The sequence below is a fragment of the Choloepus didactylus genome, chromosome 8 (genome assembly GCF_015220235.1).
Source record: "Choloepus didactylus isolate mChoDid1 chromosome 8, mChoDid1.pri, whole genome shotgun sequence".
Classification (NCBI taxonomy): domain Eukaryota; kingdom Metazoa; phylum Chordata; class Mammalia; order Pilosa; family Megalonychidae; genus Choloepus; species Choloepus didactylus.
The window spans coordinates 66,276,241-66,302,669 of NC_051314.1; the positions used below are offsets into that span (position 1 = coordinate 66,276,241).

Consider the following 26,429-nt stretch of genomic DNA (forward strand, 5'->3'; position numbering starts at 1 on the left):
CTCAGATTTTACATTTCACTTATTTAAAGTGGATTACAAGAACAGGACTACCTACTATAGAATGTGCAGTTGTTCTTATTCTATGTACAGGTTCTGGCCATGTCTCTGGTTTTAAGCACAAATAGACACAGATTCAAGTCTCTTAATTGAGATTTGCCCCTTAACACATGCTCATTTTCTCCCTTAAAGCCAGCACTAACTTTATTACAGCAGACTGGACTGAACTAATTAGAACACCCTTGGAAACGAGGAGTAGTCGAAACACGAGGAGAAGTGGAGAATTACCTTATTTGTTGCATATTCCCACTTTTTCCTCATAGAGCCTACCACTTCTGAACTTCTGCTTCTGACAGCCTCTCTCTAACTTCCCTCTACACACCTACCCAAGGAAAGCTGTTTCTAGGGTTGTCATCAGCTGTGTTTTGATCATTGCTGTTAGAGGCATTATGACTGAACAGTGGATACCCAGAACTGCTAGGAGGGGGGATTATCAAAATATCAGGTTATATAAGACCACACACAAAATCTTCATAAGCCCGAAAGAATACCCCATTCCCCACTATACTGAATCAGCTGAAGATGCTTTTTCCTACCAATGATTTTGTTTGATAGTGCTGAAGCCAGCGACTGACATTTAATTGGATTTGCTAAACACCTAAAGACTGAAATGTCATTAGGACTTTATATGGACTTCAATGTGTTCATCTGTCCCTCTTGTGATTGATTTTTTGGCCTTAGTTGCATTTAGCACAACCAGAAGTCTTGAAAGTGTTTGCAGTGCAGGGTGAGCAGTGTGTTGGGTTTTCAGGTGGGGTTAACTAACCTGTGAGCAGCTTGTTTCCACCCTGTGCATCCCATAGGAAAAGTCATCTGTGAGTGTGATTGCCTCAGAACTGATCACATCGTGGAATGAAGGCCAACCTAGCACAGAGCAACCACAAGAACAAAACACAAAGGGTTAGAATGCAACTTTAAAGAAATACTAAGCAAACAATGGAAATCCTTAATATATGACTCATGCTTAACTTTTTCAACCCAGGGGAAAAAGAAGTCAAAGCTGAAAAACAGTGTATTTCACAAAAATGCAATTATTTTTAAGAATAACCTTTTCCTCAGATTCATAAAACTCACATTAGTGTTTCATGCTTCAGGAGACATTATCCAATGGTTTTCTAGAACATCTCTGAACTTACATATCTCTCTGTCACCGTGAAGCACTTTGGAGTCTTCCAGTGTGATTTTCTCCAAAACACAATCCAATTGATCTGGCTATTAACTTTTCAATAATCCCTTACCTCCTTAGGAAGCCTGCATTTTCAATACTTAATTTGGATGGTTAATCACTGTACTAAAGTACAAAAAATGAACATCCTGTTTTCTCCATTTCAATTTAATTTCCCTGGATAGGTGTATCTGAAAGGCATGGTTTCTGTCTATTTTATGGGCAAGAAGCATACTCACTTCAGAGGTGAAATTCACAGAGCAGTATTTCTCAGGCATCTCTAAGATGCACCTTCCCTCAAATAGCATCTTGTTCCAGTTTTCAATTATTCCAAAATTTTAAATATATGCATAATTTTAAGAAACTCAATGGTATATGGACCAGAAGACTGTACAAATGTTTATGAGAGTACAGTCTGCTTTTATTTCCAATACTTATGGGCATGTTTTTACATGTTTCCATGGAGTTTCTATGGAGTCACTGAACTGAAGCCAGTACCCCTGAAATGACGAAAGGAGGTATGATGTTACTGAATTGCTGGTGAAATTTTTTTCTTTTTCAGAAGCCAAATTTATTCCTGCAGAAAGGAGGAAGCCCTTTAAAATCACAGTGCTTTGTGTTAATATACATATTGAAAGAAAACAGAATGCAAACTTCAACAATATGGTTTCTAGTTTCAAACAAAACAAATTAGGTTAGGCCAAGTCTTTATAAGAAACTCCCCCAAACTCTCCTCGCCCCCATGATGCAACAGTATAGCTTTCATAGTCAGTGCTAGCTTTAACAGCAGGAGTTTAAACACTTTCCAATTTCTTGATTTGAGCTCAAGATTGCTACAAATCACTAGAAAACTTTAAACTTTTAGACTATAAGATATTCCACAAAACTAATTATGCTGAGACAAACCAATATTCCTAACAAAACTTGTTTCTCCCTATTTTCAAAATTCTAAAAATAATTTGAAAATATTCTAGGTTATAGTTTTTGGTTTATAATGATTTCTTGGCACATTTAGATGTTCTTTGTTCAGCGACAGAGTGATAATTGCTGTGATGAGAGGTTTAATGGTGATGTTTGAGAACACTGAAAAATAAAGTCATTTACCTATGAAAAGAAAGAAAGCATACTGTGCTTTCTTTTTTAACCTCCCATGGCATAACACATTTGATTGTAGTTTAAGGCAACCGATATTATGGGGAGACATATTTGATTCAGTAGTAAACAGGTAAATAGATTCAGGAATTGTTTTTTAACTTACCAAATGCTGCCTCACTCTCCCCCTCCCCAATATTTTTTTTTATTTCTAGCTATTCTAATTTCAAAATAGCTATGGAGAAATTATATGTATATGTATATGTATATGTATATGTATATGTATATGTATATGTATATGTATATATTTTTTTCCTGTATACTACATCAGCATCTTATGTGTACTTATCTTTTTCTACATATTACGTTGATTCCTGGAACTTCCTACTTCATCATCTTCTTTCAGTCCTCCTATTTTTCACACTGTATTTGTTATCTGTTTTCATGCTTTTCTTCCCTGGCTCAGTGGTGAGCACCATGAAGGCAGAGTTGAACTCATTGATCAGTGTATTCTCACTGTGTACCATGGTGTCCAGCACAAAGGCACAGCTCCAGTGTTAACCAAATTGATTTCAGATTAGCCTTAAGCAAGTGGGATGGACAATTACAGACTATCATGAAGTTCCCCAGGAGACAGAAGAATACAATTATACATTTTATTTACAAACTAGATTAAGAAATATCAAGCCTAATTTTTCACTGCATTATCCAACATGACTCAACCACCATAATTAAAATCTCTATGAAGTTGGAGAAATAACCTTATTATTTACTTAGAATGGTAAAAACATGATCATCTGTCACCACACTTTACAGGTCTATTTTTTTGGTGGGGGCAGGGGGCAGGGAGGTGCAGGGTAAGTTATTGGTCAAGATCATACAGACAGTAAGTGCAAAATCAAACTAGAATCTGGGTATTTTTACTTTAGTCTAGAACTCTCTTCTTATGTTCCACTTTCTTCCTTAATAAAAGGCTGCACAAGGATTTATTCTAGCAGGAAGGAGGCTGCAGGTCTTAAGAAATATGTTTACTGCCATGTCTGGATTAATTGATAGTTGCACTACTGCACTAAGGAGACTCTAGGTAGAAGTTGGCAATGATTGTATTTTTAACAATGCTGATTCTTCCACCTCCTAATGACCAAACCATTCAAAGGGAAAGTTCACGAGTAATGATGAAAATGATGTAATCTAGTTTGGGACATAAATAATTTTTATTCACTCATCTAAAATTACTACAAAGACTTAGAAACTCACTCCTAGGCAATAAAATTGATAAAAACAGTCAATTATATTTGGGGTTTCTTAATTCTTATGTACCTTTCCTAATAACTGTGAATCATTTTGCATACTACAGATTTTTGGGGGAGGGGGACTGCTTTTGGAATGAGCTGTTAATCCATACAGTTATACATTTTGTCTCCATGAATTAAATATTTATAGAATTACTCAGAAGCTATATTCAAGGATAGAACAGGGTGAGATGAGGTGATATGGAATACAGGTTCTCAAATGATTTCAATGTGTTCTGAAAAATTGTTGACACTTGAGTAGTTTATTTATTGTTTACCTTGGCATTATCTAAACACTAGAAGAGATACTTTTAAAAAAAAGGCATTTCAAAACTACCCTAAAATTTACAGTATGTCTTTGCACTGTAGATGAATATTAGATTATTAGATACTGGAGTATTAGATTGTCACGCAAATCTTAAATTAGTGGAGATCAACAAGAGAAACCATGTTGAAGAATATAACCCCGTATGATGGAACATATTTCAAAAGAGAATCATGGTCAACCTCACCAATAAGGTAAAATAGGAGAATGCTGAGTTCTTTTGCGAGGTCACTCAGAAAAAAAATGAAGCTCTATATAGAGAGAATCCATCAGAAAGCTAAGTCCTTAATGACAATCAAACTAAGAAGGACCTTCACCCAAGAATAAATTATCTTATGACCAAGAAGCCACAGTGATGACAGCACTTTGAAAGCGGAATTCCCTCATCATGTGAAAGTATTTAAAGGAGGACCTCTTCAATGCTGTAAAAATCCTCAAAGGAAACCTTGCCCCCACTCCTAATAATAAGGAAAGTGCTTCAAAGGGTGATAGGCAAAGACTGAAGCAATCTGTGTCTTGTTGAGAAAATTATCTTGAGCAAAAGAGGAGGGGGGGGAAGTGTTTATGTCAGTTTTGACATTAAAGGAAGATGATCCATCCTTCTTTCTCAAGGATTTTCCTTTTGGTCTTCTCATCTAACAAAACATTATTTGTTTTGGATGCATTCCATGTATTTTTGAAAGAAAAGTCATAAGAAAACCTGTAGAAATAGTGTTGGTTCACTTCATCCCCAATACGTCCCTTTGTTTCTATTTGATGTGGTTGGATACAGGACTATTATCATTTCATTTCAAAGAATATAAACTATTTCTAGGTATTAGCTGATTATTACCAAGAATATCTTAGGTTTAATATATAGGTTCTTCTGTCAAAGAATTCCCATCTTCAGATAGCAAATAAGAAATACAGGCACTACATCTGTAGCAGACAAGTTGTAATAAGGCAGTTCTGCTTCAGTTTTATTTAACCATAAGCCAAATTAATAGTCAGACATAATAATACTTCTGGTATAACGTCAAACAAATCCAAGGTACGCTCATCTACATCTCTAGCATATGGGCAAGTGATCCAGAATAAAAATAGTAGCTACCTCGGTGCTTGCTGCCATCTACACTAGAATGGCTTTTTTAGATTTCAGTAAAAAGGATTCCCACCCCTGCATAGTGTCGCTTAATAAAGCTGCTCCGAGCCTAACTAAATAGTGACGCAGCTCTCCACAAGCAATGTTCTGATGACAAATTTTAAATATTTCATCCCAACTGCCTCCTGAGAAAGACTTTCTCAGCTTTCTAGCATCTCTTCCTCCCTCCTTTCCAAAATCTTTGAAACAATTTAGTAAATTAGCAACAGATTAAAAAGAAGTTGAAGCCCATTCCATCTGTACCATATCTAGAAAATATGGCCCTTATTCCCCTAGCTGTTGATTGAACAAGGATTGCTATACAGCTTCCACTCCCCCTGTATACTTCCCACCCACCCCACCCTTAAACATTAGAAATGTTGGTAAGTTAGCCATGTGGCCCATTTCAAGTTCTCACAGTTACGATGTGGCTAGTGGCTACCATATTGGACAGCAGAGACATAGATATAGAACATTTCCCATCACATCCACAGATACAGAACATTTCCACCATTGGACAGCACTGCTTTAGACATTATGAGTTGATTCCTTCTTGTGAAAGATGAGGATTTATCATACATACACTAACCTCCCTTCCCTTCCCTCTTCCAATTTTTGTAGTTATTTTATTTCTAGTTCTTTAAAAACCTCATTTGGTAATGTCTGCTTTTTGAACTAGAATATAAATTCAACAAGGGCAGGGAGTGTGTTTACTTTGTTCACCACTGTATTGCTGACCACCTAAAATAGCACTTACTACTTAAAAGTTACTAAAAAAAAAAACTACATGAGGAATGAACAAATTAATGCATGAATATCCCAGAGCTTAATATAGTTTGACTCCTCATCCTAAAGGCAGCCTTAGCACTCTGAGACCCCTCACCCACCCTTCCCCGACTCCAATGCCCAACCATAATTAAATCTTCTATGCTTTTTATATGTATTGATTCTAAGAGCTGAAAACTAATAAATAGTGTTTGTATTACTATGTTTAATATACATTCGCTTTCTGCAGAGCTAAGGAGTGCTAAGACTATATTTCCTTCTCCAAGGGCCCAATTGTCATAATCCCATGCTGCCTAAAGTCAAATAGATTTTCCTTTCTAAATACAGTATCATTTGTTAAAAGGCATGCCAATTTTCTTTTACTTTTTATTTGGATAATGACTTTATTATATAGTTGTACAATGTTTTTCTGTAATTTACATTTTTGATTTTTGAATTTTTAATTACAAATATTTCAGTATATATAAAAGTATACAGAATAATATAATAGTATCCATGATTTGTCTGTTCAAGATCCCCTCCTGCACCTCAATTCTTTTGGTAGTTATGGGTTTCTCCTCCTCCTTCTGCTCTTTTTTCTTCTTTTTCTTACTTTCATTTTAAAGGGGTCTCTTGGAAGAGAGGGGAAAAGAACATGTATTCTCAGTCTATCATCTTGAACCAGAAGCCAAGATTTCTATTTAATAAATTGCAGATTTTAATCTCTTGATTTAATATTTTACATGAAGAAGCAACAGATTTTAGGCATCATAATTTTTCTACTAATCAAAATTACATTTTTTTTAACCTTATGAATATAAATACAAAAGTTAATGTAAGGTTTAGCAGCTTTAACTGGTGTCAGATTTCACTCTGGCTAAAAAGTGATTATGGACGAGCTGAATGAGATTAACACTTATTTTTATGACATCTGCAATGCCATCTGAGTTAGAATCAAGGCAGGTCAGAATAGTCTTGATGGCTGGTTCAGTGGAAAGAAATTTATTAGGACACTTTTAAATCTATATTTGAATTGTTTGGCATGGCTTGAGAATTTAATGTATTTATGCCCTCCTGCCATTGCAGATAAAGAGACAAGTATTCCCCTATATGCTGATGACATGGTTTCATTACCGCAAACAAGCAATAGTCTCAAGAGGCAAACTATTCCTGTCAGAAAAAAAGATAATTGTCACAAAAGAAAAATCATTGGCTGGCAAACTTTCTCCCATGCTTCATTCAGATTATTAAGCAGTACCTGAAGTTAAATGATACTTAAAATACTTACCTTGAAAAGCAAGGAGTTTAGAATATATGTAAAAATTAGCATAGATGTATAGACTCCAAAAATTCATGAAGATGAGAAATGCTAATAGTATTTAAATGCAACTTACTATTAAAGCATTAATTTCAGTTTGGTTACTGGTTGTTGGGGATTGAATCATGTCCTCCATAAAAAACATGTTCAAATCATAATCCATGTTCCTGTGGGTGTGAACCCACTTGTTAAACGGGATCTTTTGAAGAGTTAATAGTTAAGAGGTAGCTAAATTGAATCAGGGTAGGTCTTAACCTGTATGACTGGAGGCCTTATAAAGAGAAGAAATTCGGAAATTTGGAAGCAGTCAGTCAGAAAAAAAGTGACAGGAAGAAGGCAGAAGTCAGAAGAAACCAGAAGAGCAGACTCAAGGAGAGAAAGCTTGCCATGTGGCTGGAGGCTAATGAAGCCGAGAAGGCTCCAAATTGCGGAAAGCCAGCACCAGAATGATACATACTTCAGGGAGAAAGTATGGCCTTGCCATTAGCTTGATTTTGGACTTCTAGCCTCTGAAACCATGAGACAATAAATTCCTGTTGTTAAGCCAATCAGTGTGTGGTATTTGTCACAGCAGCCCTGGCAAACTAAGACACTGGTTATCTTGCTTTTTCATCTTGTTATCAATTAGCCCAGTTCTCAAAGGCATGGGATGGCATGAAAATTGGGGGCTACCTGCAGACTTTTAAGCAAACTAGTAACATGATCAGATTTGTGTTTTAGGAATTTATGGCTCTAGAAGCAGACTGGAGAATGAGGAATAAGAGGGAGGATGAAAACAGGTATATCAGATGGAATACTATATTCTAGACCAGAAAAGATAAGGTTCTAAATGAAGACATTTACAATGGATTGGAGAGCAGGGGACAGTTTATAGAAAGCAGAACACACTGGTTTTGGTGACAGTGGTATATATGGGGGAGTGAAGTAGGACAGGGTTGAATTAATACTAGCTTTCCAGTTTGTATGACTAGCTGGTTCATGAAGCCATCAACTGGGAGAGAGAAAAGGAAAATGAATGGACTTGGAGAGAAAAGAATACAGTTTATGTGGAACTAACTAGGAGTCAGAAGGATACACAGATTCAGAAGTGAAGCCTGGCCTAAAGATCCAGATGGGAAAATCATCAAAGCATAAAAGGTAATAAGAAATTGGGTAAGGATGTGTAGAGGAGAATATATGGGAGATGAGAAGCAGACAGGTATTTAAAAGGTGAGCTGAGGAACGAAAGTCAGTGAAGGAAAATAAAAGAGACGACTTTAAGAAGTAGGAGGAGGACTAAAGAACTAGAGTCAGAATACAGAAAACTGTTTGAGGCTGGGGCGCAGGCAGTAGTATCATAATCTACAGAAATCAACAATTAGGAAGTTTAGGGGACATTAGGATGAGCTGTTTCAACGCAGTAACCACAGAAACCAGACTGGGTTCAGTTGAGAAGCATATGTGAAGCGGAGAGAGCGAACAAAGACTACCCTTTTACAAAGCCTGGAAAGGAAGAAAAGTAAAAACAGGTTGATATTTAGAAGAACAAGAGTGATGTATGTGTTAAGATGGATGGATTTTGGGTCATCTCCCCCACCCCACAATCTTGCCTTTTCTATTTCTAAAGTTTATAAAATGTTACAATATTACTTCTCTAACAGAATTTTTATAATGATACGGTAAGAAAATACTTATATGTATGCTAAAAAATCTTAAACATTACTCAAATGCTTCTTAGGGTACTAAACAGAAGCTATATTTGAAGAATGACTGAAAGACTGAAATAAAATTCCATTCCTACTATCTTTCTAATTTTTAGTTTTGTTTTTTTTTAAGTTGTTTTTGTTGTCCCTCCTAGTATTTTTTGGACTACCAATCTGAGAGTCATGAGCATAATGCTTTAAGTGACCACTGTAGTCAGTTTTACTTTTTTTGGCGCAAAGTAGGTGCTCATTAAATATGGCTGAATAAATGAGCTTTAACTCTAGGTCAGGTTCCTCTATCAAACATGTTCACGGCATCCAGTACTTTCTCTTTATAGCATGCGTTATGTTTTTTAATGAAATATTTATATGGGTAATTTTAATTAATGTCTGCTTCTTTCAGTGAATTCCATAAGACCACGAGTGCTTTGTTTACTACTATATTCTCAAAACCTAGCACATGGAAATATTTCTCAAATGAATGAATGAATGAATGGCAAAATATCATAACATATTTCATTATTTAACAACACAATTAGACTTCATTAAAAGACAATCAATAAGTGTGAATATGCCCATCACTGGGCCAACTGAAAAAGGAAAACAATAGGCAAAGAATTTCTGTTATTTTGCTTTAGGCCATTTTTCTGAATATCAAATTTAATATAATGTTTATTTTTCCTGCCTATCAAAAACTACATTTCTTCAAAATGATTATTAATAATTTCAGATGTAGAAACTATATAATCTTATCACTCATAATCATTTCAGGCATTTGAATCTAGTTAAGGACAATATGTCTGAAGACTTTCAAGAACCCTGAGGTGTCTTTTGGGCAGTGTGAACATCTGGTATCTATTCTCTTTTGGAGATTAATAATGTAGCTGTACTGCAGCAGACTTTACTAATTCCTTTGAGCCCTGCACAGCATTTTTAAATGGTTCCAAACACAGAAGATATCTAATTGGTATGGATTTCATCCACAGTTTTCTTGCAATCTCAAAATATCTCAGAAACTTTTAAGCAGGAATTGACAGGGGCCAGCTTCCCTATTTCCCTCTGTGGAGGCAGCTATTAATAATTTTTTTTCAGGTTCAGTAAAAGTACTGAACTCAAATCATTACAACCAAAAAACTGGGGAGGGAAACCTTGTTTTCCCTGGCCTGAACACTGTCTCTTGCTACTTTAAATCACAGTTATTGTTTTAAAAAATATATCTTACACATAAGTCCGTTGTAGACCTTCAGCATCAAAGGATCTGAGCAACATCACATGTAACAGCCTGACCTTTAGCCGTAATTTCTAAGTGCCATTAAAGAATGTCTCTCAAACTGGTTTTAAATTTAGTGTTGACCTAGTAACCTTGATCTTAAAGCTTTCAACTTTAGATGATTATTTTATTTTGCTTCCAAAAGCTCTTCAGTCCACTGAGGCATCCATTAGGAAGCTTTGCAAGGAGTTTAGAGTTTGCTTAGAATTTATTAGCTACAACAGACAGAAAGATGGTGATCTGGGCTGCTTGCTGAGTGAAGATTATTTACTGGGCTTAACTGACCTTAAGAATACCAGGAGGGATATAGGATGGGGAAATTCAAAGAAATACTGATTATATTCCCAGTGATATGCAATCCATACTAAAAGTGAAATAATGATCCATTCAACTACAGTCCTGAATTAGGTCTAGTCACTGTAAAGAATGAATTGTGAATGCAAGACAAACTACAATTTACATTCTTTAGTTGGGTATCTATAAAAAATTTAAGAATAAGTACTCTCCTTCCTTAAGAGATGTGCCTGGTGAAAATGTAAGATTACTTCTAAGAGGTAGTTAACTCTCAAAATTTTTTGCCTTATCTAAGTTTTCTCCTCATATTTTTCTCTAACTGAAATCTCTCTAAACTTCTGGACAAGCTTTAGATCTTCATTCAATTACATACTTTCAAGAACTACAATATGAAATAAAATATTTCCTTTTTATCATAACTCTAGGATTCTTCACTGGCCTACATCATCTTTTATGATATGTCAAAACTTAGTTCACTTACTACCATTTAAATTTATAAAAATTGATGCCAAAAAAGGCATTTTGAAATAGAACAGATTTTTCAGAAAAGTTATTAGAAACAAATATTTTATAACAAAATAAATGCTTAGAGTTGTTTACCAGCAAAAGATGTTTTGCTTTTATAGCAGACAGGGAGCAAAATTGAAGTCATTTATAAAACAGTGTATATTCCCTAATATATTAACATTTTAAAATAAACTACACAAAAATTTAAAGAAATTAAATATAAAATTTTAAACAAGTTACATTATTAAAATTAATTTTAATAGTTACAGCAACCTATCTCAAGGGCATATTCTTTTTAAAATCTTTAGAGAAATTGTTTGCCAACACCTAATCCCCACTACTCTGCTCTATTTTTCATTTACTTATTTTCTAATATACTATAATTTACTTGTTTATTATGTTTTTTGTAATAAATGTAAACTAAATCAGGGCAGGGGTAATTGTTTTGTCCTGATGTATTCCAACCCCCTAGAAGGATGCCTGGCATTCAATAAATTTTTGTTAAATTTACTCTCTATATACATTCTTGTTACCCTGGAAATCTAGAATTAAAAAAAAAAAATCCTTGATTTGGTTTTAAATAGGCCTTATAGAATACAACTTTAATTCAGGAAACTTGCCAATATATGTAACAAAAATACACAGACACAAAAGTCTTTGTTCTAGAATAGTTACAGAATTTTCAGGTCATGTACTAATACTTGTTGAAGATTTTGGCACCTGGCTGAAGTATTTTCTCCATCCCAAACTCCTGACTATATTCTGGGGGAATTCCATGAAGGGAACCCTTACCCTTCAGATCAACAACTCTTTGGGTGCCTCAGAAAGCTAAGATTAAGTCAATGGAACCAAGATCCTAAATCAAGATCCATGTAAAGAAGTGGGCTTTGTGATTTCAGTGTCAGAAGTTTTGATTCTGACTTGTGTCAAGCTTAATGCATTAAAATTAGGTGTCATCACTTGAATAGAGTTGAACTTCAGATGGATAAATTTGCCTAAAATGATGTGGTAATGCACATGTATATTAATTTGGCTCGGGACCTCCATGATCAATAAATGGGCGAAATTCCAAATAAAGGTCCAAGCACATCCATAGGAAATTCCATGACCTACAGGTTGACATATTCTGTCAGTTGTGCAGTAATATTTAAGTCCTACTCCACTAAACTATAATAGATTAACAAGTGCAAGATCTGGTCACTGTGCAGGTTTGAATGTATTATGTCCCCCAGAAAAAGCCATATTCTTTGATGCAATCTTGTGGGGGCAGATGTATTAGTGTCGATTAGATTGGAATCCTTTTGGTATTTCCATGGAGATGTGACCCACCCAACTGTAAGTGATAACTCTGATTAGATAATTTCCATGGAGTTGTGGACCTGCCCATTCAGCAAGGGCCTTGATTAGTTTACTAGAGCACTATATAAGCTCAGACAGAAGGAGCGAGCTTGCTACAGCCAAGAGGGACACTTTGAAGAACACACAGGAGCTAAGAGAGTAGCTGTAGCTGAGACACATTTTGAAGATGGCTGTTGGAAGCTGACACTGACATTTTGGAGAATGCCATTTTGAAATGCCACCTGGGAGCAAGAGGACACCAGCCACATGCCTTCCGAGCTAAGAGAGGTTTTCTGGACACCAATGGTCATCCTTCAGTGAAAGTACCCGATTGCTGATGTCTTACCTTGGACACCTTATGGCCTTCAGACTGTAACTTTGTAACCAAATAAACCCCCTTTATAAAAGCCAATCCATTTCTGGTATTTTGCTTAATGGCAGCATTAACAAACCAGAACAGTCACTTTGCACTGAGTGGGCACTAAATAAATATTTATTGAATAAGCGAACTAAATTGAGGCCGAAGAAAGTTTTAACAAAAATTGTGAAAATGATTTCACAATGAATCACTGTATATATTTCAGATGTTTAGCAAAGATCACCCATTAAGTTTTTTATTGACCCTTATGTCACTGAATCAGAGTATAGCATGTCATGGATTACTATAATAGAAAAGATCTCACATATCTCCTTTGGCAGTATGTCATGGGCACCTATGAAATTTCTCTGATGTCTTCTAGTTTTTGGGTAGCATAAAATTTTGGAAGTCTTGGTCATATCCATAAACATAAAACACTGTAGCACTATTACAGCAACAGTATACAGTCTTTTGATATTTGGCCTCCTTTTAGTGTAAAAAAATCCCAACCATGTACTATTAAATAGTGCCCAAAGTCATGGTATCAAAGGCTAGGTAAAAATTCTTTTTAATTACATTGCCCACATTGGAAAACTTCCTTAGGGGAAATTTCACCAAGGTCTGGTGCTATATAAAAGATTTTTAAAATCATTTACTTTGATTTAAGGTAAAAGCCAAGAGCCAGTACAATAGCTCTTTGATCTTTAACAGTTTTTAGTTTTATACATTTTTATTTGTAATGTCTCTCCCACACAAATAATTTTTGCCTCTCAATTAATCTCAAATTTTTGCTCAGTTCCTGATATTGTTCTTGGTTTCTGGACTCCAAGATATTTCAATGCTATTACTTTTTAAATGCCTTGTTGCTTAACCTGTTTCTTTTTTTAAAAAAAAGTCATACACACATTTATTACCATATATAAATGCATGAAAGTGAATATATCATACCTAGTTTAACTGCCACCTTTTCTTCCTTTTTTTCTTGGCTGCTTTCCCCACCCTGCAGAAAATCTATGTTAACAACCTAATAAAGGTTCTACAACATTTTTGTTCATGCTCTTGTAGCCATACAAAATCATAAGTATCTACATAAACATAAATGTAAATGTTCTAGTAGCTGCATAATATTCCATTGTTTAACCATTCCCCAACTGACAGGAATGACTTTGTATCCAATTGTTTTTTCTCTATAAAACATACTGCAAAGACATCCTTGCACATATGCTTTTACATGAGGTGGGACTTTTCTTCCTATAGGATAGATTCTTAGAAACAGTACTGCTAGGTCAAAGGGTAAATGTGTTTTTGCATTTAATAGATATTTCTAGATGGCTTCCAGTTGATACTCTTTTCTCCATACCCCTACTATCTATAGATATTGCTGCTTCTTAGAATTTGCAGATTATTGCCAGTAACTCAATTAAGCAAAATTTGCATTTCACTCAATACTAGTAAAGTAGACTGCCCTTAATGTTTGTAGACCATCTGTATTTGCTTTTCTAGGACTTACATCTTTATACCCTTTTTTCTATTGAGTTAGTTGGATTTTTTCTTCTCAAACGGAAACAATTCTTTGTATTTAGATATTAATTATCTGCCTCTGCATAACAATTATTCTTCTATATCATTGTTTGTCTATTGACTTCGTTTATGATATTTTTAGTCAAATATACCTATCCCTTTCTTTTGCAGTTTCTGGGCTCTGAGCTTTGGTTAAGAAAAGCTTGCCCTGTCTTAGTTTGCTTGGGCTGCTGTAACAAAGTACCACAATCTGAGTGCCTTGCAACAACAGAAATTTAATGTACCACAGTTCTGGAGGTTACAAGTCCAAAATTAAGATATTGGCAGGGCCATACTTCCTTCCAAGTCTGCAGGGAAGAAGCTGTTCCATGATTCTTCTAGCTTCTGAAAATTTCCTGGTAATCCATGGCATTCTCAGGTATTGCATGGGTGCTCTTCCCTCTGTTTCTCTGTCTGCCTGTGTCCAAATTTCTTCTTCTTATAAGCCCACTAGTCCTACTGGATAAAGGGCCCACCCTGCTCCTGCATGACCTCATTTTACTTGCCCAATTCCATCTGTAACAACTCTTATTTCCAAGTAAGCTCACATTCTGAGGTACTGGCGATTCAAACTTAAATGTTTTCGGGGACATAATTCAATCCATAACATAAGGTATCCTGTATGTTCTTGGAGGACTTTTGTTTTGCATTTAGGTCTTAATTAGTCTGGAACTTCTTACAGTATATGGCCTAATATTTCAATTTTATTTTCTTCCAAATGGAACAGCATTTGAGCCATCAACATTTTTAAACTTCCCATTCTTGACTGAGTTGAAATGTCATGTTTATTAAATTTTTATTTATAGTGGCATGTATTTATAGATTCTGTAGTCTGTTTCACTGATGTATTTATTTTCCATTTTTATGCCAATAAAATTGTATTATAGTGGCTTCATAGCATGTTCATATATCAGGTAAGGAAAGTATCTACTTTTCATTAATATTTCCGTTCTTTTTTCCTTAATCAAATTCATGATGCATTAATGTCTTTTTTTTTTTTTTTTTGGTCATTTGAAGAAAATCTTCAGATTCATTTATTATTTCTACTATTGTTTGATGCTTTCTAATTCATTAATTTTAGTTTTTATCTTTATTCCATTTTCCTAGCATATTTATTGTTCTTTTTACAAAGATCCTTTATTTTTCATCTTTTTTCCTTTAATAATGAAGGTATTCAACATTACATATTTTCCTCTAAGTATAATAATTACTGTATCCTATAAGATTTGCTTTTTATTCCTAATTTTATTGGATTATTAGAAAAATATAGTCTGTAAAAATTCTACCTTTTAAAATTAAGATTTTCTTCATGACCAAGTATTTGATCCATTTTTAAAATGTTCCATGAGAGTATAAAATAATATTTTTTATTTGAAGGATGTTTTTTATTTGAAAGATGCTTTACATAGCAATTAAATCAAATTTATTGATTGTACTATTTGGTTGTTCTATGTCTTTATTTAGCTTTGACTACTCATATGTCTAAATCTGAAAGAGATATACTGAAGTTATCCACTGTAACAATATAATTTTAAATCAAGTTCTCTTTCATTTCTAAGATTCTGATTCATATAGGTAATGATTACACTATTTTATACCTGTAGGTTTATGACTGCTTTGTACTTTTCATAAATAGTGCCCATTTATTATTACATAATTTCCCTCTTTATCCTTTAGTGCTTTTTAGCTTAAATTCCACTTTCTCTAATATTAATATTGCCACTCCTACTTTATTTTTTATTTTTCTGAGCCTGGTATTTCTTTGACCATCCCTTTATTTTCAACCTTTCCTTAAATTTTGTTTCTTGTAAATAAAAAATAGCTAGATTTTAACCAAATCTCTGACAATCTCTGTTTTTTAATGGGAGAATTCAATCCATTAATATTTGATGTAACAACTGACATATTTATCTTCCTTCCATCTTACTTGTGTTTATTATTCATTTTATGCTTACTTTCCCTTAAGGAATAGGAATTAATTCCTATTAATTCATTTTTTCTTCTTCTTAAGTCAGAATTTCTATTGTTCTTCTTTCAATAAACAGTCACTCTCCCCTTCTGTCTGCTCACAAACACAGAATTATCTACTGTTTTTTTGAAAATAAAATAGAATTTCCTCCACAAAGACCCATTGCTTCCCATATCAAGATACTATCTTCTACAATTCTTGCTTATTTCTCCCACCCACAAAAGATAAAACCTTTAGAATACTTTCATTTTCCTGCTCTCTGCTTTCTCCCCATCTATAGATGTCATCCAGCCATTTTCCATCTTGCAGGGTTAAAAATAAGAAATCCAAAGCTACCCTGATACTTCTTATATTGTTTAAGTTTAGAAGCTTATAAGATTTTCTCCTTATCCATAAAGTTCAGGAAAGTCATCAAACTAGGCCTTAGGTATCTATAGTTTCTCATTAATCCTATGTGGAATTTGGTGCGCCTGTTCAATCTGCAGACTGAAGTTTTTCTTTAGTTCAGAAAAAAATTTTCTAGTGCTTAATTGTTGCTCTTCTCTATCTGCTTCTTCCCCCTGCCCCAGAACATATTTTATTTGCATGTTAAGTCTCCTGGATCTATCTTCTGAGTCTCCTACTTTGTCTTCTATGGTTTATGCCTTTTTACATTTTTGCTCTGTGCTTTGAGATATTTCTTCCAATTGATCTTCTAAGCAACAAATTTGGGTCTCAGGAATGGCCTCTTTCAACTCATTTGCAGAATTTTTTACTGAGAAATCATGTTTTTAAATCTCCAAAAAGCTTTATAGGAATATGAATTCCCTTAATGGTATCAGGATATTTCAGCTGCAAGAAACAGACTGTACAAATTCAAGTGGCTTAAACACTAAGGGAATTACTAACTCACATAACAAGAGGTCTATATTTAGGTGGTTCCATCTCAGTCAAGTCAATAACTCATCTACTTCATAAGGGCCAATGTGTTTTCCTTTCTGCCTTCCACACCATGTCAGTGATGTTTCCCCTTATGGTAACACAATGGTTGCAACAATTCCAGATGCCACAGGCAGGTGAAAAGGGGGACATTTCACACATTAGTGTCAAGGGGGGGGGGCATTTTAGCCAATGTATCTCTTTTTATTAGTGAGGAAAATTTTTATCAGAAGCCTCCCAGCAAATTTTCCCTCAGACCCAACTGACCAGGAATGGAACATCTGCCCAAGCCTAAATTAATCACTGACAAGGGGAGTGGAATTTTATTATTGGCGTAGATCAATTATTATTCACCTGGGGAAAGAGTCACTCTGCCATGATTACAAAGGATGGGATATAACTAGATTAGGCACCCAATGTTGTCACAGTTGTCTTTTATGTTTTAGCTTAGCTGTTATCAATCTCCTCTAGAAGTTCTATTTCATCAGGGATGTGTTCTATTTGTTTTGACTGATTCTCTCTTTGGCTGCTGGACTCCCTTACATGTGTTATTATTTTTGGTTGTTGGCTCACTTTGGCTCAGGACTGGATATTAAAGTAATTCAAAAGGCAGCAGTCCTGCAGACTATGGAAATCCAGACAGAGTTGAGCTGCCAGATCTTGTGAGGGAATAAAAAAAATGAGAATAAGAGAAAGCCGCCCCCCCTCCCAACCCACCCCCATCCCCCCATCTCCAGGATTCCTGTCAGGGACAGGGATTCAGCTCAGATGTTTAGCTTCTTCTTAGCCTTTTGAGAGCAAAAAAGCCCAGGTACTTATGAGTGGTTATGCCAACCTTTATTCCTGGAGTACATGAATCTCTTTAAGTCAAGCTCTTCCCATGATCTGCCATATTCAAAAATCTCACCAACATGCTCTACAACACTAGTCGTCCATAAGGACGAAAGCTTTAGTCAAGTTGTCCCTTCCAAGATTTCCTTTCCCTATTTAGCTCTGGATATTCAGAGAGACTGGAATGGACAGAATAAGAGTAGCAAGCCACATTTAGGACTATCTTCAACAAATGTTATTATGACAGACTATGACTAGTGGTTAAATGAAACAAAAGAAAAGAAAGCTACAAACATTTCCTGAAAGCTAGAAAGTTTATATTCTATCAGATGATGAATGATTTTTGTAAATTTTCTTTCCAATAAAGAATTTTATGTGTAGGAAATCGGAGCTATGTATCTCATGCCCATGCATTAAAAAACAACCGGAAATGACGAAATGATGATGTTCCAACTAAAGAAGGGGCTCTTAACCTTTTTTTGTTCCATGGGTCTTTTGGAAGTCTGGCAAAGACTTTAGATCCCTTAAGGTAATGTTTTTAAATGCATAAAAGAAAATACATGGGATTACAAAGAAAAAACAATGATCTTTAAATAAAATTAACAAAATATTGAAAAAACAAACTTGTGATATAGTAATAAATGTACATCTTTATTAACAGATTACATACAAGATTTAATGGGGGCTCTAAATACTACCATAACTTTGAATTGGTTTTGAGCAAATTTTATTTTGAAATATCTGTGACAACAGTAACATTGTATGAAAATATCCGTGATTTCTACTGGTGACAAAGTCACAGATACTATTTTGTCATATACATTCATAACTGAAATAAATTGTGGTTAGTGAAAATAAATATGGATTTTTTTTTCCCATCTGAATTCATGGACCCTCTAAATTTAATCCAAGCATCCAAGTTAATAACTCCTGATTTTCAAAGCCTATGCCTGAGTACTACATGGACATTGTTTTGAAACTTCTCAACCCTCCAGGGCATCAGTCTCATGACTTTTCCTAGAATAGAATAGATTTTGACTGTTCATATTTTCCATGTAGACTGTATTAAGTGGAAAGAGCCTAATTTAATTAGGAGTTTAATTTTAAAAACATACAAGCAACTAGGTTTAAATCCTAGCTCTGCCATTTGCTATCTGTGAAATCTCTGATAAATAATTTAACCTCACTATGCCTCCATTTCCTCTTCTATAATTTGAAATTCAAAAATTATTTCCTGGGATTAATGGGGATTATTGGAAAATGGATGAAATATCTGGACCCTATTCAAAGGAAAAAAATTAACCCAAATATATACACCAAAACTTCAGGTGTTTACAGACCTTGGGTTACTAATCTTCTGCTGCCACCTCAGAAAAATTTCTTTCTTATCAGAAATAAATGTCAAGTCCTTTACCTTTCAGAGGAGGAGGAATGTTGCCTGGAAGTCCATCAACACTTTCCTAAAAACTTTCAAAAAAAAGTTATAAAAATCTTTCAGAGAGCTTTTGTGGGAAATATAACACCCTGAACTTTAGTCATCAGTGTAGCATAACAGCATACTGGTGTGAATAAACAGGTACACAAATTTTAAGAATCTTGAAGTACCATTCTTTATTTAAAATCAATATTTCTCAGGCTGCAACTATGATGAAGTATTATGATCAAATCTGAATTTAACATCCAGAGAGCTATGTGGAGGTAATGGAAGAGATTAAGACTATTACAAATATAATAAAAGGGTTAAAAGAAAAACATGGGCTAAAACATGGTAGCACAACAGTATGAATCTAATATTTGAATGTGGTTGTGGTGGTTTGAAGTTGAATGTACCCCAGAAAAAATATGTTCTTAAATTTAATTCATTCCTGAGGTTACTTCAGTTAAGGTGTAGCCCACCTCAATCATGATGGGTGTTAATCCAATAATGGAGTCCTTGATGCACAGAGTAAAATTCAGACAGACAGAAAGGCACAGGGAGCAGTCAGAAGCTGAAATTCAGTGGAAACTGAAGAGAATGGAAAGGCCAGGAGAGGCCACCATGTGCATTGCCACGTGACAGAGTTGCTAAGGACTAAGGATGACCATTGGCCAGTTTCAGAATGCCACAGTCTTTGGGAAGAAAACATCACCTTGTTTTAGACATTTTCCCAGCCTCAGAAGCATGAGCTAATTAATTCACACTGTTTAACCTGACCCATTTCATGGTGTTGAGCAGCCAAGGAAATGAAAATAGTGGTTAAAAGGAGAAATTTTAGGTTGTATATATCTTACTAGAATAAAAATTTTTAAAAACCATAGGACTGTACAACACAAACATTACATGGTTCCCTAATGTAAATCATGGACTGTAGTTAATAGTATAATTATAATAATATTCTTTCATCAATTGTAACAAAGTTATCATACTAATAATGCAAGCAAGGTGTTAATAATGGGAGGGGGCATTTGAGAACTATATTCTGCATGATTTTTCTGAAAAACTTCAACTTCTCTAATAAAAAAAAATTCTAAAAAAACATGGACTATGCAATTGTTTAAATAAACTAGCAACTAGGATTATTTAATCTGGCAAAGAGAAAGCTAAAGAGTAAATTCAAAATAGACTTGAAATATATAAAAATATTTTTAAATGTAGATTTAATCTTGGCCAAAAGACTGAGAGGCAACACAACAAAATATTTTAAACAGTAAGGTGTAATGAGGCAGAAAGTGTTCCTTACCACCTCTTATAAAACAAAAGTAACTGACTTTAAATTGCAAATCAGAGATATGAATTAGATATATTTTCCCATCTCTAATGATGACATCTCCATTCTTTTAGTTACCAATATTCAAAACTCAGCTGTTGTACTCCCACATCCACTTAGTCAACAAATACTATAGCGACTACCTCTTATTTCCCTTCCTTATCCATTCCATAGCCACCATCACAATTTGGAGCCTATTTTCTGTCTAGACAGCATCCAACTAGCCTCCCAGATACAAGGTTCTCCCTACCCAAATCACTTCCAACTCTATTTATCTGTTATGAAAGTTTTGCTATTTGCCCCAAATTAATATGAGCATATTCTCCTTGTATCTTCTTACTGTCCATCTGTATACTGTTAAAAGTCTCCTCATATATAGACATCTGGAGACTTGACTAATTTAAGTTTATACTACTAGTTCAGTGATCATGTTACGGGAAATAGGAGGGTACAGGTGTTACAGGTTTTCCTCATTGGGGAGATTTGTTTCTGTATACCTTTGGATGTGTTTGACAAATCTTTTATGCCAAAGACCTTTTTTTTTTTTCTTCACATCTAATTTAATCTTTGGTCTGGCCTCCATTCCAGGTACATGATGGAACTGTGTCTGTCTCCATCTCATTGGTAGCTACTGTCTGGCCAAAGTACTTATCGCTTCTTACACTGTATAATGTTGATTGCCTTTAGACCTCTCCACCCAGTTGCTCCTGAATATAGTTGTTCCACAATGGAGAACGGATTTCCAAAATAAGAATTTTCCCACTTGTCCCAAGGACCACCCTGATCTCTACCTTTCAACTCTCCAACTTCACAAGTATTATTTGGGTTCTGACAGAATGGCCCTCACTTACAACTATACCATTTTCCCAGGACGAAGAGTGATAGATCTCTTAGTATCATCCATAATCCTAGTCCCATCTTCTCTGGAAGAAATTCTCAAAAGTTCATTGGCACTTTGATGGCATAAACTTTGATGTCAGCACTGATGCAGTATCCCTCCTAATTTTTTTTTTTTTTTTTTTTTTTTACATTCCTTTGGTTATTTTACTTGGGATCTGGGAGAGCAGGGGAGGAACGGATTCATTATTCATCTTGCCATTGTATCTAAAAGCCTAACTGTCCTCTTTATCTCTAATTATGATGGTGTAAAGAAATAATGTAGGACTCTAAAAAATAACTACTACTTAATAAAGATGAAGTTAAATAACATTAGGTCTTTTGAATATACGATGATACCAACTTTCTAAAAGTAAAAATGACCCTGAGAATATATTTCTAATGAGTCATTTTCATATTCATAAATCATTCTATCTCAAATTTATGTAAAAAAGAGTGGAGGAAGCAATGTATGTCTGGAGAAAGTCTTTTCATTGTATGAAAATACTGGCACATTGGGAATCAAACATGTGGCACTAGCATCATTAGCAACATGTTCACAGCAATTAAGCCAATATGCTTGAAACACAGCATCACTGACTGATACAGACCCACCTTTAACTGCTAGTCAAGAAAACAACTATTAAAGAAGGTTGACATTACAGAATAAGAGAGTGGAGGTGTGGGATTTGGAGGTGTTGTCCAGACATTTTTGTTCACTAAAGAAGGTGAATTAATTCATTTACCTAAGTCAGGATCAGAAGATCTAGAAGAAGATACAGATGAAGGGGACTGACTTTTAAATTCCAACTGTGCTAACATATGTATCTCTAAACCCTTGTTTCAGTTCTCTTATTTTGTTGTGAAACCATCAAGATTTTCTTTTCTTTTGGAATTCATTCATCTTTCCTTACCACAAAACTGTCCTCTGCTAGAATCTGGTTCTTTTCTCATAGGTCTAACATTTCAGCTTGTTATAAACAAGGTATGGATACAGATTATGCAATGATAATGCATGCTACATTCCAAGGACTTATGTTCTCTGTATATACATGAAAAACAAGTAATTACTGCATCAATTTTTCTCTACTCCCAAAATAAATAATTTACTAATCAACTAAGTAAAATACTAACTTGATGTTTTGGTTTGCTAAAGCTGCTAGAATGCAATATACCAGAAATGGATTGGCATTTTCAATCGGGATTTATTAGGTTGCAAATTTACAGTTCTAAGTTCATGAAAATGTCCAAATTAAGGCATCAAGGGTAGATACCTTCTCTGAGGAAAGGCTGATGGCATCCAGGGTTCCTCTGTCACATAGGAAGGCACGTGGCAACATGTGCTGTTCCTTCTCCTGGGTTCTGGTTTCAAAATGGCTTTCTCCAAAATGTCTCTCTGTGCTCTCTGACTTTCATCTGCGTTATATCCTCTCATAGAAGACTCCAGCAAGGGGATTAAGACTCACCTTGAATGGGTGGGGTTACATCTCCATTGTAATAGCCTAACCAAAAGGTCCGACCCACAGTAAGTCTGACCTGACAAGAATGGATTAGAAAAACATAGTCTTTTCTGGGTACATAACAGATTCAAACCAGCACACTTGGAATAAATATTCTTTCATGATTTATAAGTAGAACCTCTTCTTTTATTGACTTAAAATTTTTTTAAAAGTTCTATGAGAAGATAGCCATAAAACAAATATTATATAAGTCCCTAGCTTTTGGGATAAAATTTTATATTTGTCCCTAAAGACCCTAAATATACTGAAGTCCACAAAAAGATTTCCTGGTAATCAACTGAACAATTTGTTAGCATGGATGTTCTACTAGCGTTACATTTTTTGTTTGTCCCATGCTAGATAAATCTTGCCAAATAGCATATCCAGACTTAGACTTCAGTCTCCTTTGTGCATGCTCAGCTGCCATTTATTATCAGAATGCAGTTAGGCATTATCTTTTGAAACACATAAAGACACACATGCAGATGAAGCATTTCACATAAGCAAAATGTGTATTAACAATAATCACCCAAAATTTATGAAACTCACATGTCAAAAAGTATCATCTTCACTTCACTGGACATTTTAAACAGGAACACATAAGGATTCTGGCTTTAAACTATAACCTGACTTTCACCTCCTTCAAAAAGGACTAAAAAAAAAACGGAAGAAGGAAAAAGGATATCCAAAGGCATTTCTCATCAATTGCTAAATGGTCCAATATATTTGTAACTCTATCTCCTTTTCCTTTACACCAAGTGAGTGATGAAAACCTGATGGGACAGGCAAGTAACACACTAACATTAAGTCACTGGGGGTGTATTCACAGAAATAGAAAAAAATAGGACGAAGTAGGCACAAAAAATTTAATGCTGGGAACTGCATAGGCAGCAAATGGAAACATCTCTGTTACGAGAGGAATGGGTTTAAAAAGTTTAAGAATATTTCTGAATAAAATTACTGGGACTAAGGCAATGAATGGGATTAATGTTTCAATTTTCTTAAGAACAGGAATCAATCTACGACCTGGCCCCCCAGGTATTACATGCAGACCTCAAGAACACACTCATTTAGAAAGTAACTGCTTCAAGGAGTCCAGCAAAAACTACAAAGACTTGAACTTCCAGTCAGACACAGGAAATTCTTTAGAGAATAAAAGAATTTCATGACTCATAAGATGAAAATCTTCTGAATACTCATCAAAGTAATCTAAAGAAGTATTGTCACCAGGAAAAGAGTTTGATGAATTTATGTATGTGTTGTACAGAAATATTTTAAGCAAAACAGGAAATTGAACGAACATGACTCTGTTTCATTTGTGATTTTCCTTCCAAGGTAAAACTGACTTCAAGAACACCAGACCTTCCTCTACAGTGTGGAGGCTTTAACTATTGAGATTCTAAGCAAACTTTCATATGCACATTAAAAAAAGGATCAAGCCAGTCCACAAGTAGGCCCAAGATTCAAATGTAGGTCATTCTGAAGGTTCTTAGTCTTCAGACTCAACACAATTTGAAAGAAGCTGCAATAGTTGCAAGTAAAGGCTTGAGCTGAAGGCTGATATAAAGGAGGTCAAATTTTTCCTGGGAAAATCAACAACAAAAACTAGAGATCGCACTGTTTTGTTGACTTTTAGACAATGCTTAAGCATAGGAGAAAATCACCAAGGAGGCTTCCCTTGCCATGAAATTTTTTCTATTTTCTTCTAACTTAATTATAATTCAAAAATTTACCTGTTCTATGTGAAATTCCCTTCTGGTAGCAGGTTGTAAAAATAGAGCAATCAATGAAAGCCCTCTGTTTAATCTTTCCCAGGGACAAACACAGTGTAATATACGCTACATAACCAAGAATTAGATTGCAAATTACTGTCATTTAATTTACTCTAGTGCTTAGCATCACATCTAAAATATCAGTATGCATCCTTCTATTTTGGCTTGATTCTACAGTCTACTTAAAACAGTAAATGTTTACATTAAAAGGACAAGAGAATAGGTGATGTATTTTAAATGTCAAAAGTGCTGTGAACATTCCTCAACTATGTACTCTCTGATCTTCCTATTAAGTTTCTAAAATTCTGCTTTCATATGCTTAATGAAATTGCCTTAGACTGATGCATGCTCTATTGCCAGGAAGACAATCCTGACTTTATTTGGACGTGACAAAAGAAAAACTTTCCATGCAATTTAGGATCTCACAGCTTAGTGAGCAATTCATGAATTGGGCAACACCCCATTCAGAAAGTAGATGGGAGCTCTACCAAGGTGGTGGAAAGGGGAAGCTCATATAGGAAGTGTTCTGATTTGCCAACATTAACTTTCCATTTTACATAGAGGGGTCTCACAAAGTGGAGAGCAGATATACATTGATTAGTATATATTTGCCCATTCTGGTAAGTTGTCTCTAGTTTGAGCTAAACTAGTTGATAACCAGGTGTTGCTTATCAGCAACCCTGTAAAGTGTGTTTCATTTTCTTGGAAAACCCCTGCATGGCAAGAGAAAAAAAAAAGTGTTGTGAACAGCAGCAGCTGAAAGAAGAATGTGCAGTTATATCCTTCAGTATTGTATTACAAACAAAACGAAACAAAAAAAAGATTATTCAACTGCTATCTCCGAAAGATGTAGTAAAATTTCTGGAGTTTGCAGTCTTTGCACTGTTTTCCACACAAACTCAAGGAATGAATTGGTAACAGGACATAGAGCTTTTCTTTCATTTTCTGGTGCCTGGTTCAGATGAAGAAAAAAGTCATGAGCAAACGAAAGGGGTTCCATCCTGGGCATTACCAGAGGTCTCTATAAATTGTGCTTAGTCCAGTTCTTTTGTAATCATAGTTGACATCATTCTGAGTTCATTATCATACTCGGTACTGTTCAAGGCCTACATAGAAGACCAAACACTGAAAACAAGTTGATTAAAGTGTTTCCAGATCTGGTGAAATTGTGCTTTCACCCTTAGCTCCCTACAGTCTATTCTCAATACAGTACTCAAAGCAAACTTTTTTTTTTTTTTTTTATAGTTTTTTTTTAATCATCATTTTATTGAGATATATTCACATACCACGCAGTCATACAAAACAAATTGTACTTTCGATTGTTTACAGTACCATTACATAGTTGTACATTCATCACCTAAATCAATCCCTGACACTTTCATTAGCACACACACAAAAATAACAAGAATAATAATTAGAGTGAAAAAGAGCAATTGAAGTAAAAAAGAACACTGGGTACCTTTGTCTGTTTGTTTCCTTCCCCTACTTTTCTACACATCCATCCATAAACTAGACAAAGTGGAGTGTGGTCCTTATGGCTTTCCCAATCCCATTGTCACCCCTCATAAGCTACATTTTTATACAACTGTCTTCGAGATTCATGGGTTCTGGGTTGTAGTTTAATAGTTTCAGGTATCCACCACCAGCTACCCCAATTCTTTAGAACCTAAAAAA

General features: G+C 34.9%; 1 protein-coding gene across 2 annotated transcripts in view; it reads right to left on the reverse strand.

The window, feature by feature from the left end:
- MSRB3 (methionine sulfoxide reductase B3) overlaps positions 1 to 26,429 on the reverse strand; it is a 214,142-nt gene that overhangs the window by 10,854 nt on the left and 176,859 nt on the right. For both annotated transcript variants that reach the window (XM_037846298.1, XM_037846299.1), the window contains exon 6: positions 824 to 921. In XM_037846298.1, coding sequence (XP_037702226.1) covers positions 824 to 921 — 98 coding nt within the window. The remainder of the gene's footprint in view (positions 1 to 823; positions 922 to 26,429) is intronic.